This window comes from Candoia aspera, chromosome 14 (genome assembly GCF_035149785.1).
Source record: "Candoia aspera isolate rCanAsp1 chromosome 14, rCanAsp1.hap2, whole genome shotgun sequence".
Lineage (NCBI taxonomy): Eukaryota > Metazoa > Chordata > Lepidosauria > Squamata > Boidae > Candoia > Candoia aspera.
In genome coordinates, this window is record NC_086166.1 from 7,840,509 (window position 1) to 7,855,584 (window position 15,076).

General features: G+C 42.5%; 1 protein-coding gene across 1 annotated transcript in view; it reads right to left on the bottom strand.

Moving 5' to 3' along the window:
- XYLT1 (xylosyltransferase 1) overlaps window positions 1-15,076 on the bottom strand; it is a 159,273-nt gene that overhangs the window by 59,670 nt on the left and 84,527 nt on the right. Inside the window, exon 3 of the mRNA XM_063314624.1 lies at window positions 5,879-6,407. Coding sequence (XP_063170694.1) covers window positions 5,879-6,407 — 529 coding nt within the window. The remainder of the gene's footprint in view (window positions 1-5,878; window positions 6,408-15,076) is intronic.

Below are 15,076 nucleotides of genomic sequence, written 5' to 3' on the forward strand. Positions count from 1 at the left end.
GGAACGCCGTTACCTTCCCGCCGAAGCGGTACCTATTGATCTACTCACATTTGCATGTTTTCGAACTGCTAGGTGAGCAGACGATTAATTGGGCCAATTTAATATAGGTGCTAAAGTACACCCAACTTTTGGGAGTGAGCTGGCCTGTTTTACTTTTTCTATCTGTTAGCCAAACGACAACCCATTCAGGTAGAAAGACCAAAGGGCGAAGCATCATTTGCTAAACGTTGGGATATTTTGACAGCATTTCCAGCAGATTATGGTGGAATTAAACTACACCCAATTGTTTACACCACACACACACCCCAGTTTACTTCTCACAAATGAGAACTCCAAGGAATTGCATTTATTTCTGCATTGTATAAAATTCTTTGAGTCAAAAACTTTGACTACAAAAGGCACACCAGTAAATTGACCCATTGCCTTTGTCCATGTTCATAAATAGCACAGGGAAGAGAACCAAGAGAATAACAAGAGACTGGGTTGAGGACAAGCCTTGGGAAGACAACAATATTCCATGCCGAGCCTAAGAGCGGGATGGAAATACACCGATTTTTCTAGCACTGAACACAGCGTTGTAGTTCTAACAGCTAGAAAAGGGATAAGAAGAAATTAGTCTTGTCTGGCTGAATAATGATGGCCTGTTGCTGGGGTAGTGGTCGCAATCAAAGGATCTGCCCTAGCCCCCACCAAGCTGCCCTCCTTCCTGAAAATTTGGAGAGAGATGTTTTTCCCTAAAGCAACACAAGAAGCTACTTAATGTGAAGCCATTACTTGTCCCTTTAAACCAGAGATAAACTTTAAACTCTGGCTAAGCAGCAGGCAAAGCTGCAGATGGGGGCAGAGGGAGTTCCTTATTATCCTCTCCTACTCGATCTTTCTAGTCTGAAGATGCTGGGGCTGAACTCAGGATCTTCTTCATTCCTAGTCAGAGCTCTACCACTAAGCAATGGTTGCTCCTCACACCTCTGAGTCAAATTCTAGAGGTCAGGTGGAGAAGCAGAGGCATGGAGACCCCAACCTGTTTTGTACAAGCCACATCGTATTCTCCAACCTGTGTCTTTCTGGTGGTTTTGAGGTCCAGAACGTCCATAATTTCTGGCCAGGCTGGGAATTCTAATAGCTGTAGACCCAACATGTATGGAAAATTTTGGAAGATACAAATTTTGGAGAGAATTTTACAAAACGGGTGAAATCGATTTACACTTCACAGACAGCATGAATAATCGTTAATGGAGATTTAACTAAACCATGTGAGATACAAAGAGGAACAAGACAAGATTGCCCTCTCTCTCCTCTTTTGTTTATTTTAGTTCTTGAAATTTTGAATTGAGATATAAGACAAGATGAGAGGAGCGTGGGTGTAAAGATGAAAAAAGCCATATAAGTTAAGGGCCTTTGCAGATGACTTGGTTTGGATTTTGGCTGACCCCTTAAAGGGAATTGAATTTTTAACGAGTAAATTAAAAGAATTTGGGGCCTTAGCAGGTTTCAAGATTAATAAACAGAAGACAAAGATGTTAACAAAAAACATGAAGATACAAGATCAGACAGAATTCATGAATAAAATAGGCTTAAGATTGAGAAGAAGGTAAAATACTTGGGTAGAACTAGGACAAATATGAATTGTATGTTATTTCAAAATAACAGTTAAGACATGGAATGAAGTTTAAAAACGGTATGTTAAGATGGGACGAACTACAATTGTCACTGTTGGGTAGAATCTCTGTGATTAAGATGAATGCTTTACCTAGAATGTTATTTTTGTTTCAGACAATACCTTTTTGACAACTGATGTACCATTTAAACAACGGCAGAAGGATGTATCTAAATTTGTACAGCAAGGGAAAAAACCACAAGTTAAATATAAGGTACTACAAGATGCAAAGGAAAGAGGAGGATTGGGTCTACCAGATTCGAAGTTATAGTTCGCTGCCTGTTGGATGTTTGGATGAAAGAGCAGGTGCTGTTAAGAAATAGAAGGCTACTGAAGTTAGAAGGATATGATTTGAGATTTGGGTGGCATGGATATCTATGGTATGACAAAGCTAAGGTTAATGTAGATTTCAAAAATCATTATGTTAGGCAAGCCATCTTTAGGAATAAATATAAATTTAGGTTCTGCCCGAAGACACTTTTGTGGCTTTCAGCGCAAGAAGCATGTTATAGGTGAGAAATGGTAAGTAAACATTAGGTTAACTTATCACGATATACTAGAATTCTTTCAAGGGGATTGTAAAATGAAATCAAGAGAAGATTTGACAACAGAAGGATATACATGTCAACGGTTTTCTTAATTATAATATATAACTAATACAGTTATATATTATAATTATAATTAAGAAAATAATTAAAAATAATTATAATTATTAGACAGGTTTACAGTCAATAAAAGATTTCATGGTCCTGAACAAAGGGCTGAGTCTGAAATAGAATTATGTAGTAATGATGAGCACGTTATTGCTAGAATGTATACACTTCTCCTGAAATACAAGACAGAGGAAGAGCAAGCGAAAGCATGTATGATAAAACGGGCTAAAAATTTTGGCTATAATATACAAATGGACCAATGGGAAAATATGTGGTTGAAAGGACTGAAATTTATATTATGTTCTAGCCTTAAAGAGAATTTCTAATAAAATGATGTATCGTTGGTATTTGTCACCAGAGAAATTGTCTAGAATGTATAAAAGTATTTCAAATCTTTGCTGGAAATGGGAACAACTTGAAGGGACATTGCATCATCTTTGCTGGACGTCTAAAAAAGCCGGAAAAAAAATGGATACAAATACATATATTAATTCAGAAGATTTTAAAGGCTAAGGTACAATTGAAACCAGGGACTGTCTTTTGGGACTAATGGACAGGCAGCTAGAAGAAAGTCTTGGAACTTCAAATAAAGCTTTCCTCTTTGAATCTGCTTCTGGAAGGAATATTTTCCACCCCGTGTGAGGAACTGCAGGCCTACCTAGATCTCTCTGGCCCTACTCTGTCAACCAGGATTAGTCTTGGTGGACTTACCCGCCAATAATAATGAGGCTTCAAGCCATGATCGGAGGATTTAGCTGCCATATGAATTTCCCACAATGCTTCAGAATCATGGGATTTCACTGGCCTTTCAGGCTTGGAAATTCTCAGGACTGTAGTCCTGACATATGGGGAGAACATCTCATTGAAGGAGGCCTGCTCTAACCCGTATATAACGATGTTAGATCTTGCTACGCCATAAGGCAGGCAGTGCCTGAAAAACAATATGGTTTTCTCACCTCCTTCTCACCTCTGTCAAAGCTGCTGATATTCGTATGCAAATGTATTCCAATTTCATTAACACGCTCACACAGAAATTTCTTGGGATTTCTTTAACCAGATGGCAATCCTTTTAAGGAAGCATTTCAAGGAAGTTCTCACGCTGATTTACAAGGCCTCTTGATCCATCAGGACCAATGGCTGCTTTTAAGGCTGTGTAACCATCTGGCTTATATAAAGTGTCAGCCCTCTGAGGCTGTCCAGAGAGGAAACCAAACCTATGAGTACTATCACTACCTTTATTGTAAGGTTACAGCAACAGAATCCTGCAAGTCTGAAAGTACTTCTCTCCTCCCCTGCCCTTACGTTCCAGAGAACTAAGGAGGGTCCCTTCTGAGATGCTTTCTCCACCCTCATTCCGTTTGTGGGCTAAGATATCTCTTATCTAACCATTGTGTAGGCTGTGGCTCTTCCTCCTATCTCCCAAGGTCATTCTCACAGCCCATTATGTAAAGGTAGACAATTCAGGGTCCTTCAGACCTTTTGGGTCTACAACTCCTACAATTACAGGCCATTGGGCACGGTGCTTGACCACAATAAAAGCTGAAGTCTCAGACACCTAGAAGACACCAAATTCCCTCTCTTGGTTTGAAGCAGGTCGCCACAATTTTAGCAATGAGTTTTGCGAATTGGCTTTGCAAATCATTCTGATTGTATCTTTAAGCTTCAACAAAAGACGTATGGGAAAAGAATTGGCAGGGTAATTTTCAACCATGCCCTCCCCCTCTACCAGGGCTAAGAGCAACTTTCACAGCCAACTGAACCTCTCTGAAATTCAAAATCCTCCTCCCTGTATATTTTAAATTTCTGTAAGCCGCCCAGAGTCACTGTGTGAGAGTTGGGCGGCCTTATAAATCTGTTCAATGAATGAATGAATGAATGAATGAATGAATGAATGTCCCCCCCCCAAATAATTATGAAATGTCAGCAGGGTGATTTTTTTCACCAGCATGATAACACACATGCAGGAACAAAAACTGCATCCAACACCAAATGCCAGTAGAAGAAGGGTTAACTCTGCTCCAGATTAGAAAATCACTTAAAAAAAAAAAATCCCTACACGTATTTAGCCTGAGCATAATTACATTGCTCTGGTCTGCATTCCCAAAGGGCCATATGGACTTTTTACAGCTGGAAAAGCTCTGTGCTACTGTGAACCCAACTCACATTGCTCTTAATTACATATGTGCCTGCTGAGGACATATGATGAAGTCTGGCAAACTAATTTGCTACCAGCATGAGAGCAGGAATAAATACTAAATATTACACCCCAGTTGGTTTCGCTGTACTATCCATTATCCCTAGAGACAGGACTAAATGGAAATTGCCCCAGCCATTTAAATATGCCAAAGGAAAGGGAAGCAGCAGTTACCGTGAGCAAGGCAGAACTCAACGATGAAAAGATGAAGGCACCAGACTTTGGGTGCTTCCTTCTTCTCCCATTTGTAAATGATGAGAAATTCTGGGTGAGTGAACGTTGGGTGAGATTTAACTTTATTTTTGCAGGAAACCTTTGGCAAAGGGGAAGACAGATTCTGGCCTAGCTTTGCTCTAGTTGACAGTCCAAGGTCAATGTTAGCAGAGGCTGTCACAGTGGGACAGTTTTAGTCCCTGTTCAATCCAGAGTTCAAACTTCCCCTAGTTCTTTTTGTTTTTTGGTGCCTTCAAGTCAGTCTTGATTCTGGGTGACTGCCTGGACAAGTCCCTGCAGTTTTCTTGGCAACATTTTTGGAAGTGGTTGGCCCTTACCTTCTTCTTCCCAGGGCTGAGAGAGAGGGACTAGCCCAAGGTCCCCCAGCTGGCTTTGTGCCTAAGGCAGGACTAGAACTCCTGGTCTCCTGGTTTCTAGCCTGATGCCTTAACCAAGACACTAAACTCACTTTCTTCATTGTGATAGTAGCCTAATCTATATTCAGAGAGAGGGACTGGCCCAAGTCACCCAGCTGGCTTCCTGACTAAGGTAGGACTAGAACTCCCGGTCTCTAGCCTGATCCCTTAACCATGACACCAAACTGGCTCTCCCAAAGTTCTTTACCAGCACTTAAAATTCAAAGCCAAAGCAGAACCGAATTCTTCTAATTTCTGACTGCTTTTGAGCAGAGCTGTTTATGCTGGAAGCCTCCAGCCTCTACATGAGCAAAAGCAGGCACTGATCATCTCTGATGGCAGGAGTTGGGTGACTTGAGTACCCCAGTCTATTCCTATATAGGTTGTCCCTCCCAAAGCACCTTCATCTTGCAGCTTCTCCATTCCCTTTTGACACAGGGGCGATGATGCCCTTGCTGATGGGACGGCTGAGTCTCCGGAATGGGGTAAATCATGGGCTGTGGCTGCAACGGGGCAAGATTGGGACCAATGGGGCAAAATCCTGCCTCACCTCTAGTGCTAGGGCCATGTCTGTCTGTTGACTTGACCTGCACCCCTCTTCCTCCTCCAGCAAGCACTGCCATGCCAGGTTGTAGCAAATCCTGTCTGCATCCATGTCTGCGGTTGCCTTTGTTCAAGCGACAAACCCAAGATAAAGGAGGAATAGACATGTTGGAGACCCCTCTCCTTTTCTCCTCCAGCTTACCTTCCAGCGGGCAGAAACGAGTCACCTGCTCGGGCATCAGCTTCCCTTGCTTGTGCTGACAGTAGGTCTCGGCAATGTTGTGCCGACACTGCTTTGACTTGGCCCTGGATAAGGCCGAGAGGGCCTCTTTGCCCGAGATGTCACATTTGGGCAGCTGATCGTATCCGAGCTCAGGAGAGCTGTTCCCACCCCGTTTCGTAGGAGGCTGTCGGGGGGACTTCTGGATGTCTTTCAGATGGTTGCCATTGTTGCTGGGCTTGGGGGCAGAATTGTCCAATGGCAGCCGTTCGTTGGGGTTCTTCCCAAGGAGGGTGTTCTCCTTAGCTTTCTCCTCCTGTTCTAGTTTTCTCCGTAAGCGCTCCTTCTGTGCGCTGACGGGCTTTTTCACCAGTTCTGGATGGTGCTTCTGCTTCTGTGTCCGGGGAGCAAAATTGCTGTTGTCGATATTTTCAAAGTCCTTGGGGACAGAGTTCTCATTGTTGCTATCTGTCCGCGTCTTCTCCTTTGGCCGGTGGGAAAAGTAGCCATCCTACAAAAATGGGAGGGAAAAGAAAGATTATTACATGTTGCTACAACAGTTTATTTCCAGCTGCACAGGAGGTGTTTCCAACCCTTACCTGGAGAATTGCACTTGGAATCTTTTGCATGTAAAGTGGATCCTCTACCACTGACCCATCGATCTTTTTCCTACCAGATCAGATGAATAATGAAGTTCAGCCTCATCTACAAAACCTAGTAGAAAATCTACGGCAGCTTTCTTCAACCTGGACACCAGCTTATTAAGGCTTTGTACCAGTCATGGTTAGAAAATTGTATTTAAATGTCTTCCTTTGGCCTGAGAATCAAGGGCTCTCACCTCACCAGCTTCCACCCTTAGACTTCCAGATGCATGGTCTTCAATTCCCACCACTGTTAGCAATGGCCATGCTGGCTGAGGAATTCAGGCACCTGAACTCCAAACTTTTGGAAGGCAACCAAATTGGGGAAAGATGCCCTTTGAGAGGCAGGAAGGGCCTTCCAAACCCAGAGGAAGGTCTCTATCCCTAAATCCTGGCCTTTCTCTAATTATAAATATTGAAGGAGGGAAGATATGACCAAGAGGAATCAGGCTGCAGGCTTAGGCAGACTTGGGCACATTATGGTTACCAAAAAAACAAGAGGAAAGGAGACCAAAGAAATGTCCTTCTAGGATGGTGAAGAAAGGACATTTCTTCCTTTGCAATTTGAAGAAAAAACAAGCAGGCTGGGCAAGGAAGAATAGAGAAATTTGCAGCAAACCACTTACTCGCTTGCACAGAATTTCTAGTCACCCAAGGCAAACTAGCCAATGACTAATGCCAAGCTTCTTTGGCAAGGAGATGACATAAGGCTGTACCCATAGATATGTCTAGTCACCCCAAGGACATTTTTCTGGCTCACAAACTGTAGATTTTTCACTTGTTGAACAAGACATTTACTCAACAGGGACCAAAGTAGCTGCTTGGGTGCTGAGGTCTTATTGCCTTCTTTGACTCTCTGGGTCACAACATGACTTTGAACTTTTCAGCATTCTTGCTTTTGATGTGTTAATGATGTTTTATTACTTTTCCCTCAAATTTAGTTTTGCAAGATGCTTTGCTGGACTCCTTAGCCAAGCCTGGTTAATTGAACTAGGTAGGATTTTTATCTATCTATCTATCTATCTATCTATCTATCTATCTATCTATCTATCTATCTATCTATCTATCTATCCATCCATCCATCCATCCATCCATCCATCCATCCATCCATCCATCCATCCATCCATCCATCCATCAAATTTTATCACCACCCATCTCCTTCCCAAGGAGGGACTCTGGGTGGTTTACAATAAAAAAGAATTAAAAACCAAAACAGTTATAAATGCAGTAAATACAATAAAAGTAAAGATGTGATATGTGATATGCCTCAGGACGTAGGACAATTCACAAAAGAGTTCACAAAAAGCATCTCATATGTCCAGTCCTACTTGCAGATTCTTGCTTATGGTAGCTCTGAGTCATTCCCAGCATGACAACAAAACGTGATTCAACACACACACACTCTTCAAAGCTTACCGAATGTGCCCTGCTGATATTGAACTTTGGACTATTTGTGTGACAAATGTTGCAATTGTATCCCCATTATCTCACACCTTTATCCTTTGCCAATTTCCATCAATGGGGGCAACTGATTTATCTCATGGTGATTGGGATAGGTCAGCTCTCTACTCACGTCGTGGTTCTCCACAGTTACAGGCATTAACCCAGATCAAATGCATGGCTGAATATTTGGACCAAATGATATAAGAAAGGAGAACTTCTCCATGGCTGAGGAAATTGCTCAGCTGTTCTACAGAGGCATGCTGGAATCAACTAGTTCTAGGACAACATACACAGAGATACATGTTATCGGGCTCAAGGTCTCTCTCTCTCTCTCAATATAATGCAAATATTCACTGGCAGCAGCTCAATTCAAGGTCTGCCTAGAGATATCTGACATGAGTCTAGGGCATTCCGGCATGTAAATCATAATTTTGCTCAGCAGAGCTATGAACCCAACATAGCAAGGGTGTGTGCATCAGCTCTGATCTGATTCCACTCAGTTATCCAAACAGAAAAGTCAAATCGAAGTAATTTGCATTTGTGCTTTGATAAATGGAAAGTCTGCGGATCCAGTCTGCATGGTCATATTCCGCATTGATTCAATGCACTGAAGAGATTAGGAAAACATTGAGTTGCTGAGCGGACTACCATCTTTCAATTCAGAGGCATCTGACACCATGGGATACCTGAAGCCAATGCAGATTCAGTTAAACCATCCCTGAATCAAACCTCTAAATCAAATATTTGCAGAGCCTTCCAACATAGGCTTATTGGAATCCTTTTAGGGAGATGGACCTTAGCCGGGATGCTAAGACTAGGGAAAGTTTATATACATCCGTTTGGCTTCTTGTTCAACCTCTGAAAACTGTCCTTTGAAATTCTAAGTTCAGAAATGGAGAAGAGGATGCCTAAGGAACGCAAAAGGAGAAGGAGAATTAGAATTAGAAGACGCTGGGATCTACATGTGATCTATAATCTGGCGATCCCCATGTCTGAGCCTCACTGCTTGCCACAGCTACGCTACATTACTTCCCAATTGGCTTATCTCCCAGACCATGGAGAAAGCAGAATGAGAACATTCTATAGAACTAAAGCTTGTTTAAAACCTGCATTAATTCCCCTTTTAGCTACAGTTCTTCTGTGCAGCATCTGCTTATCACCCTGCTATCGTTTGCTTTCCCTAAACTACGACGGTGACTTCAAAAGCAGATGCTGCTGATACAGTTCACTGGACTAACTAGAACCACTCTGTTTTAAAAAAACCACCCTAAAAAACCAAAACAAAACAGAAAGAACAACCAAAAATGGGAGACAAGGTGGACTTTTATAAAATCCAAACCCACTGCAAACTAGCATTGTTCCTCCAAAGTAGCTGTTTGCTTTGTGTGAGTCAGTTTCTTCTGACATTTGTAGGAGACAAAGCCACCTTAAGTCAGGGTGGACTGGTGGTCAGGTGTGTTCCAAGGCCTTCAGGATTGAGGTTCCATTCCTTACGTTTAGCCAAGATTACTAGCTGACCTGTGATAGGTCTCCATCACTCACATTGATCTTGAAAGACCATCTTGAAGGACAATCCTCCACCAAAAACATATCCCTACTGTATGTACAACAGCCTCAAACTTGCTTCAAAGGAAACCGAGGTAGAGATGTGATCAAAATAAATCCAGAAGTTTATTGCCTATCAATAACATGGCTTGTGCTTTAGAGAGGAAGAGTTTGCAATCCAGCATCTACAAGCATTAAAAGGCCCATATGCTTCTAAGATGAGAATCCCAAATCAGCTGACGTTTAGGGTGGCAACAGCCAAGTCTCATGAGAGAGAGAATTTGGAGATGGATTTGTTGACATTTCGCAACACTCTGCTGTTTCACTGGGTTGCGGCCATTGACTCATTGACCAGTTAGTGCCCAAGTCATCTTTCAAGGTGCAAAACAGGAGAATCAGAGAGTTTAAAATAATTTAAAATAAACAGTGCGAGTCTGATTTAGTTCTTTGAAAGCGAGTGAACATGCAAACACTAACGCCCACCAATGTCCATAACCAGGAATGAACACAATCTGAGTTCCATATTTGCTAGCTAAGCCCAAACCTGCAGCCAATCCTTGGTCTTCCTCTTCCCCTCCCTTGCCTTGAGTCACTTGAATCATACATCCTCCTCTTCTACATGCAGGCTTGTTGGTTAATCAAAGAATCTGTACTTCTGCTATGTATATATGAGCAAAATAATGGAAAGTCTGCAACAGGTTTTAAAAGCCAAGCATAACAATTCTTGAGAAGCAAGTCCCCAAGGGTTCATAAATATGAACCATTTATACACTCAGTCTACAATGAGTTGCTTATATAAGCCACTGCTTTTACAGGTAGTCCTTGCTTAACAACCATTCATTTAGTGATGGTTTGGACTTACAACAGTGCTGGAAAAAAAACAACTTACGACTGGTCCTCACACTTACAGCCATTGCAGTGTCCCTCCACTCACATGATCATGATTTGGGGGTTTGGCAACCAGTTCTCATTTATGACTGTCACAGCATCCCATAGTCACCATTTTTTACCTTCCCAGCCAGCTTCTGGCAAGCAAAATCAATGGGGAACTGCATGATTCACTTAACAACTACGTGGTTCACTTAACACCTGTGGTGATTCACTTAACAACCACTGCAAAAAGGTCATAAAATCAGATCAGATTCACTTAATGACCACTTTGCTTAGCAACCAAAATTCTGATCCCAATTGTGGTCATTAAGCAAGGACTACCTGTACTAGATTTCTCCAGAAGATTCTCTTCTTAAAATTCTGATTACATGCTTCTCTCCCTACTTTGTGTTCCCTTCCTTTGCTACAAGGTCTTCAGCTTCAGACACGGTTGGCTGAAGCTAAAAGCTGGTCTACCATGGCTTGCAAACCCCTCAAAGAAAGCCAAGGTGAAATTAACCTTTGCAACTCAGTTTTTAAGGCTGTGCAAATATTCACTTGGGAGATTTGATTTCAAGGCAATTTAGATCAGCTGAACCGAAGCAGAAAGTCTTTTCTAATTGCTGCATTAAAGCGATGCTTCTGAATGGTTTGCGCATAAGCCAGGTTGCAAAGTATGGTTCATTCTTTAGCTATGGCAGGCTAGGAGGGAATCAAGCCACAATTCCCAGTTTGCATGTAACATTTAGCAAACCACAGAAAGGAATTTGTGGTTAGTTTAATCATTCCTGCTAGCAAGGGGAGAAAGGTGCATAATTGTTTTCAGTTTTTTTTTCTTTGACTTCACTAGTTTTTGTCTTTACTTTTCCATTTTCTTCTTTCTCTCTGTATAACAGGACAAATGACTTGAATTTCTAGAAAGGCAGGGCCTGATACGTTAAAATGTTTATTTGCAACAGATTTTGAGATAAGCAAAACAGAACTGATTTCAGCAAACCCTTGATTGTTGGAGCTAATAGTTTCCAAATCCACAAGAAGCTGTTCTGCACCAGAGAAAGGCGGAGGCTCACTTTCTTCAGTTCAACCGTGGCCAGCCGAACTCTGATCATCATGAACCTCTTTGGAAAAGCTCACCATTTTGGCAGATGAGGACAGGAGCAAAGCCAAGGAGAGCAGATGGGAGAAAAAACAGATGCTTATGAAATTTGCTTTTTCCATATGCTTCACCTCATTTAGCTCTTTATTATTATTATTATTTTAGAGAGAGAGTCAATGGCATTTTCATAATTATCTGAAAATTCAAAAGCCTGAGACACTCATTGTGGAACTTCAAAAGAATTTGAATTTTGATCTTTCCTTCTACGTTGAGAAGCAGCATGCTTGACCTAACGTGCAAAGGCTGATTGAACTCTCAATGTTATGAAACCCAGTGGGTCACAAAATCCTCCATCTGAAGATCAGATCTCTGTCTTGACCACATATATGGTGAACAGAACTCTACAGAGCAAGATGGTTAACCAAAGCTCTTTTAACTCCCAGCCAACATTTTAGATGATTAGTCATCAGTGAAGGGCTATCTAGGTAAGGCATGCAAATATGACTTCTGGCACCACAACAGAAGGGAAGGACCATAGGTCAGGGACAGAGAACATGCTTTGCCAGGAGGACGAATCCTAAACTCAGCACCAGCAGCATTCTAGTTTCTTGCCATTAGGTCTTACTGAAAATATTAGACAGACAACTAACATTTGAGGCATACATGTGGTGGATTTCAGTAATGCTGCTGGTTCTCAAGGAGGACGGAACACATTCCATGGAGGAGGGCAAGATACAAGGAGACACAGCCCAGGATTGGAATGTGGGAAAACTAAGCGGTTCAGAATAGCCCCACCCTACAGCCTTCCCAGGCTATTTTCCCTTAGGTTAGGTAGGGTAGCTTTAGTCTGGCAAGATTCTGTCCATACGGTGTGAGCAAATAAAGAACTGAAGTTTGGCTGAACTGATTCTCTGAAGTTCTTGGGCTGGGCCTGACAATACATTCCCTTATACCAAAACTGATGACCAATCCAATTAGCTCACTTCAATCAGATCCACTGATCTATCCATTCAGTCCTGCCAACAATGATAGGTAGAAGGTCTTCAGGACTTCAGATAAGGTTCTCACTCAGCCTTACCCCTGGGATTGAAACTTTGATGTGATCTGTGTGAACCCTATGCTCCATTTACTCACACTCCCTTGCCAGATAGCACAGGGCTTTTGTAAGGAACCAAGTGAAGAACCTTAGCTTGCCATTCCAGAACTTTGTATTTCAAGTATTAATTCTCATTTGCCTAACATGCTCTTGTTTTATTTCCCATCTTAAAATAGTTTTTCATGAACTACTTCTGGTTTGGAAGATTAACTCTCCCCGCCCCCTGCCCCAGCCCCTGCTCCACTGGACAGGAATGGAATGGCTGGATTAATATACTATGGATGAGAAAGGAAATATTCCTGATATAATGGACTTCTCAAAGAGGATGCGATTTTGCAAAATATTACAGGGCCAGAATATCTGCATATTCATCCCTTTTGCTTCAAAAGACAGTTAGCAGGGGGATCAAAGAATCCCCACTCTACTGATTGAGGACCGATTATGTGCCATCAAGCCATTGTTGACTCCTAGTGACCACATAGATAGATTTTCTCCATGACGATCTGTCCCTAAACTGATCTTTCAGGTCTTCTAATGGCGCACTCATCCCCACTGTAACTGAGTCCATTCACCTTGCTGCTGGTTGTCCTCTTCTTCTCTTTCCTTCCACCTTTCCCAGCATTAGCGCCTTCTCCAGAGAGCAGGGTCTTTGCATAGTGTGTCTGAAGTTGGATAATTCGAGCCTGGTCATTTGTGCCTCAAGTGAGAACTCTGGGTTGATTTGTTCAATGATCTACAGTACTGGTTTGTTTTCTTGGCTGTCCACGGTATTCTTCTCCAACACCAAAGTTCAAAGGTGCCAATACTCTTGCTATCCTGCTTCTTCAAAGTCCAGCTTTTGCCTCCATACAATGTCATAGGGAATACTGAATGACTCTGAACCCTGAAGGTATAGACATGGGGTCTGAATTTTCCAAGGCCTTCATGGCTGCTCTACCAAGTGCTAATCTGTGGTGTATTTCTTGTCCGTCTGTTCCTTAACTCCTGATGGTTGTTCCTAAAAGGCAGAAGCTATCCACCACTTCAATATCATCGTCAGTTCTGAGGCTGGTTGTTCTACCTGTTGTCATTAGTTTGGTCCCACTCTAATGACCTAACTGATAAATGTGGTGCTGAAGGACACACATCCAGGTTCTAAGATTCTGTAACTTAACCCCTTTTCTTCAATAAATCTTGTTCATAAGATTCCATGAGAACCTAGCTTTCTTGTTTGTGAGCAGGTGCTTCTTGTCATCTGAATCTATGGAACAATCCATTCCTAGAATGGTGGGTTTTGCACATACCTGATCTGGAGCATTAAAATTGTGGCTAGGGGGGTATCTTGTTGAGGTTTCCCTACTAACAGATTAAGCTACTTTTATACCTAATCATTTGGCCAGGTGAAGGGGTTGCATTTGATTGTCTCCTCTCACGTGCTTCATGCAAAATAGCCTGGGGGGAGGAATCCTGCCCGGACTTGTTCTTCACTTCTTCTTTTTTCTCTCTGCTGGAAATGTAGCTCAGCAAGGCTTGCTCCAAAAAGGGAGCTAGGTCCTTTAAATGTTTTGCTTTTGTTTTTGTTTTCTGTAAATAAATTATTTTTATAGAAATGCTTGGTGTGTGACTTTTTTGACCTCTCCTGGGCTAAAGGCTTTCCCAGCATCTGCAACAGGTTATGTGCCCAGTAAACAACGCAATAAAACCCAGAGAGAAAAGAGAGGTCAGCTCCACACCTCGTGCACAATTTAAAGGCAGGTAGCAAAGACCTGTGAAGATTTTCTTTGGAGCCACCTGGAGATTTTCCAGCAACTGCCGGTCTGCAGGACTTAGAAGCTAGCTGAGGTGACTTGCAAAAGAAGGAAGAAGCCATGGCTACCTCCCAGCCCTCAGCGATGCCTCTGGAGCGCCTATCAGAGACCAACTATTTGAATTGGGCCCTGAAGATGGAAATGTATCTTCGCAGAGAGGATCTTTGGCTGCCAATTGGTGAGCAAAACCCCCAAAATCCCAGTGCTGAATGGCTGAGACAGGATGAGCGGGCTAGAGCCACCATTATCTTGGGAGTTGAGGACAATCAGCTAGTCCATGTGCGAGGCATGCAGTCTGCAAAGCAACTTTGGGACGCTTTGAGAGACTTATATGTAAAGGCAACAGCAGGGAGTAAAGTTACTCTGACGAAAAAGCTGTACAGAGCCTATCTTGCAGAAGGAGAAAGCCTTCCTGAGCACCTGCATTATATTCAGCAGCTGTTTGTTGAGTTGCAGGAGAGAGGAATGGAATTTACACCTCTCACAAAATCCTATATTCTCCTGTCCTCACTAAATGCAACATGGGACACGCTGATTTGTACCCTGGAGGCTATGCCTGAAGCAGACCTCACCCCATCGTATGTTACACAGCGCTTACTCGCTGAATGGGAAAAGAGAGAGGAAAGATCCCCCCCCATCTCTTCTGGAAAGCTGCAAGACCAGAAAATGAGGGAAAAGAAGGGAAAGGAACCTGAGGCCACA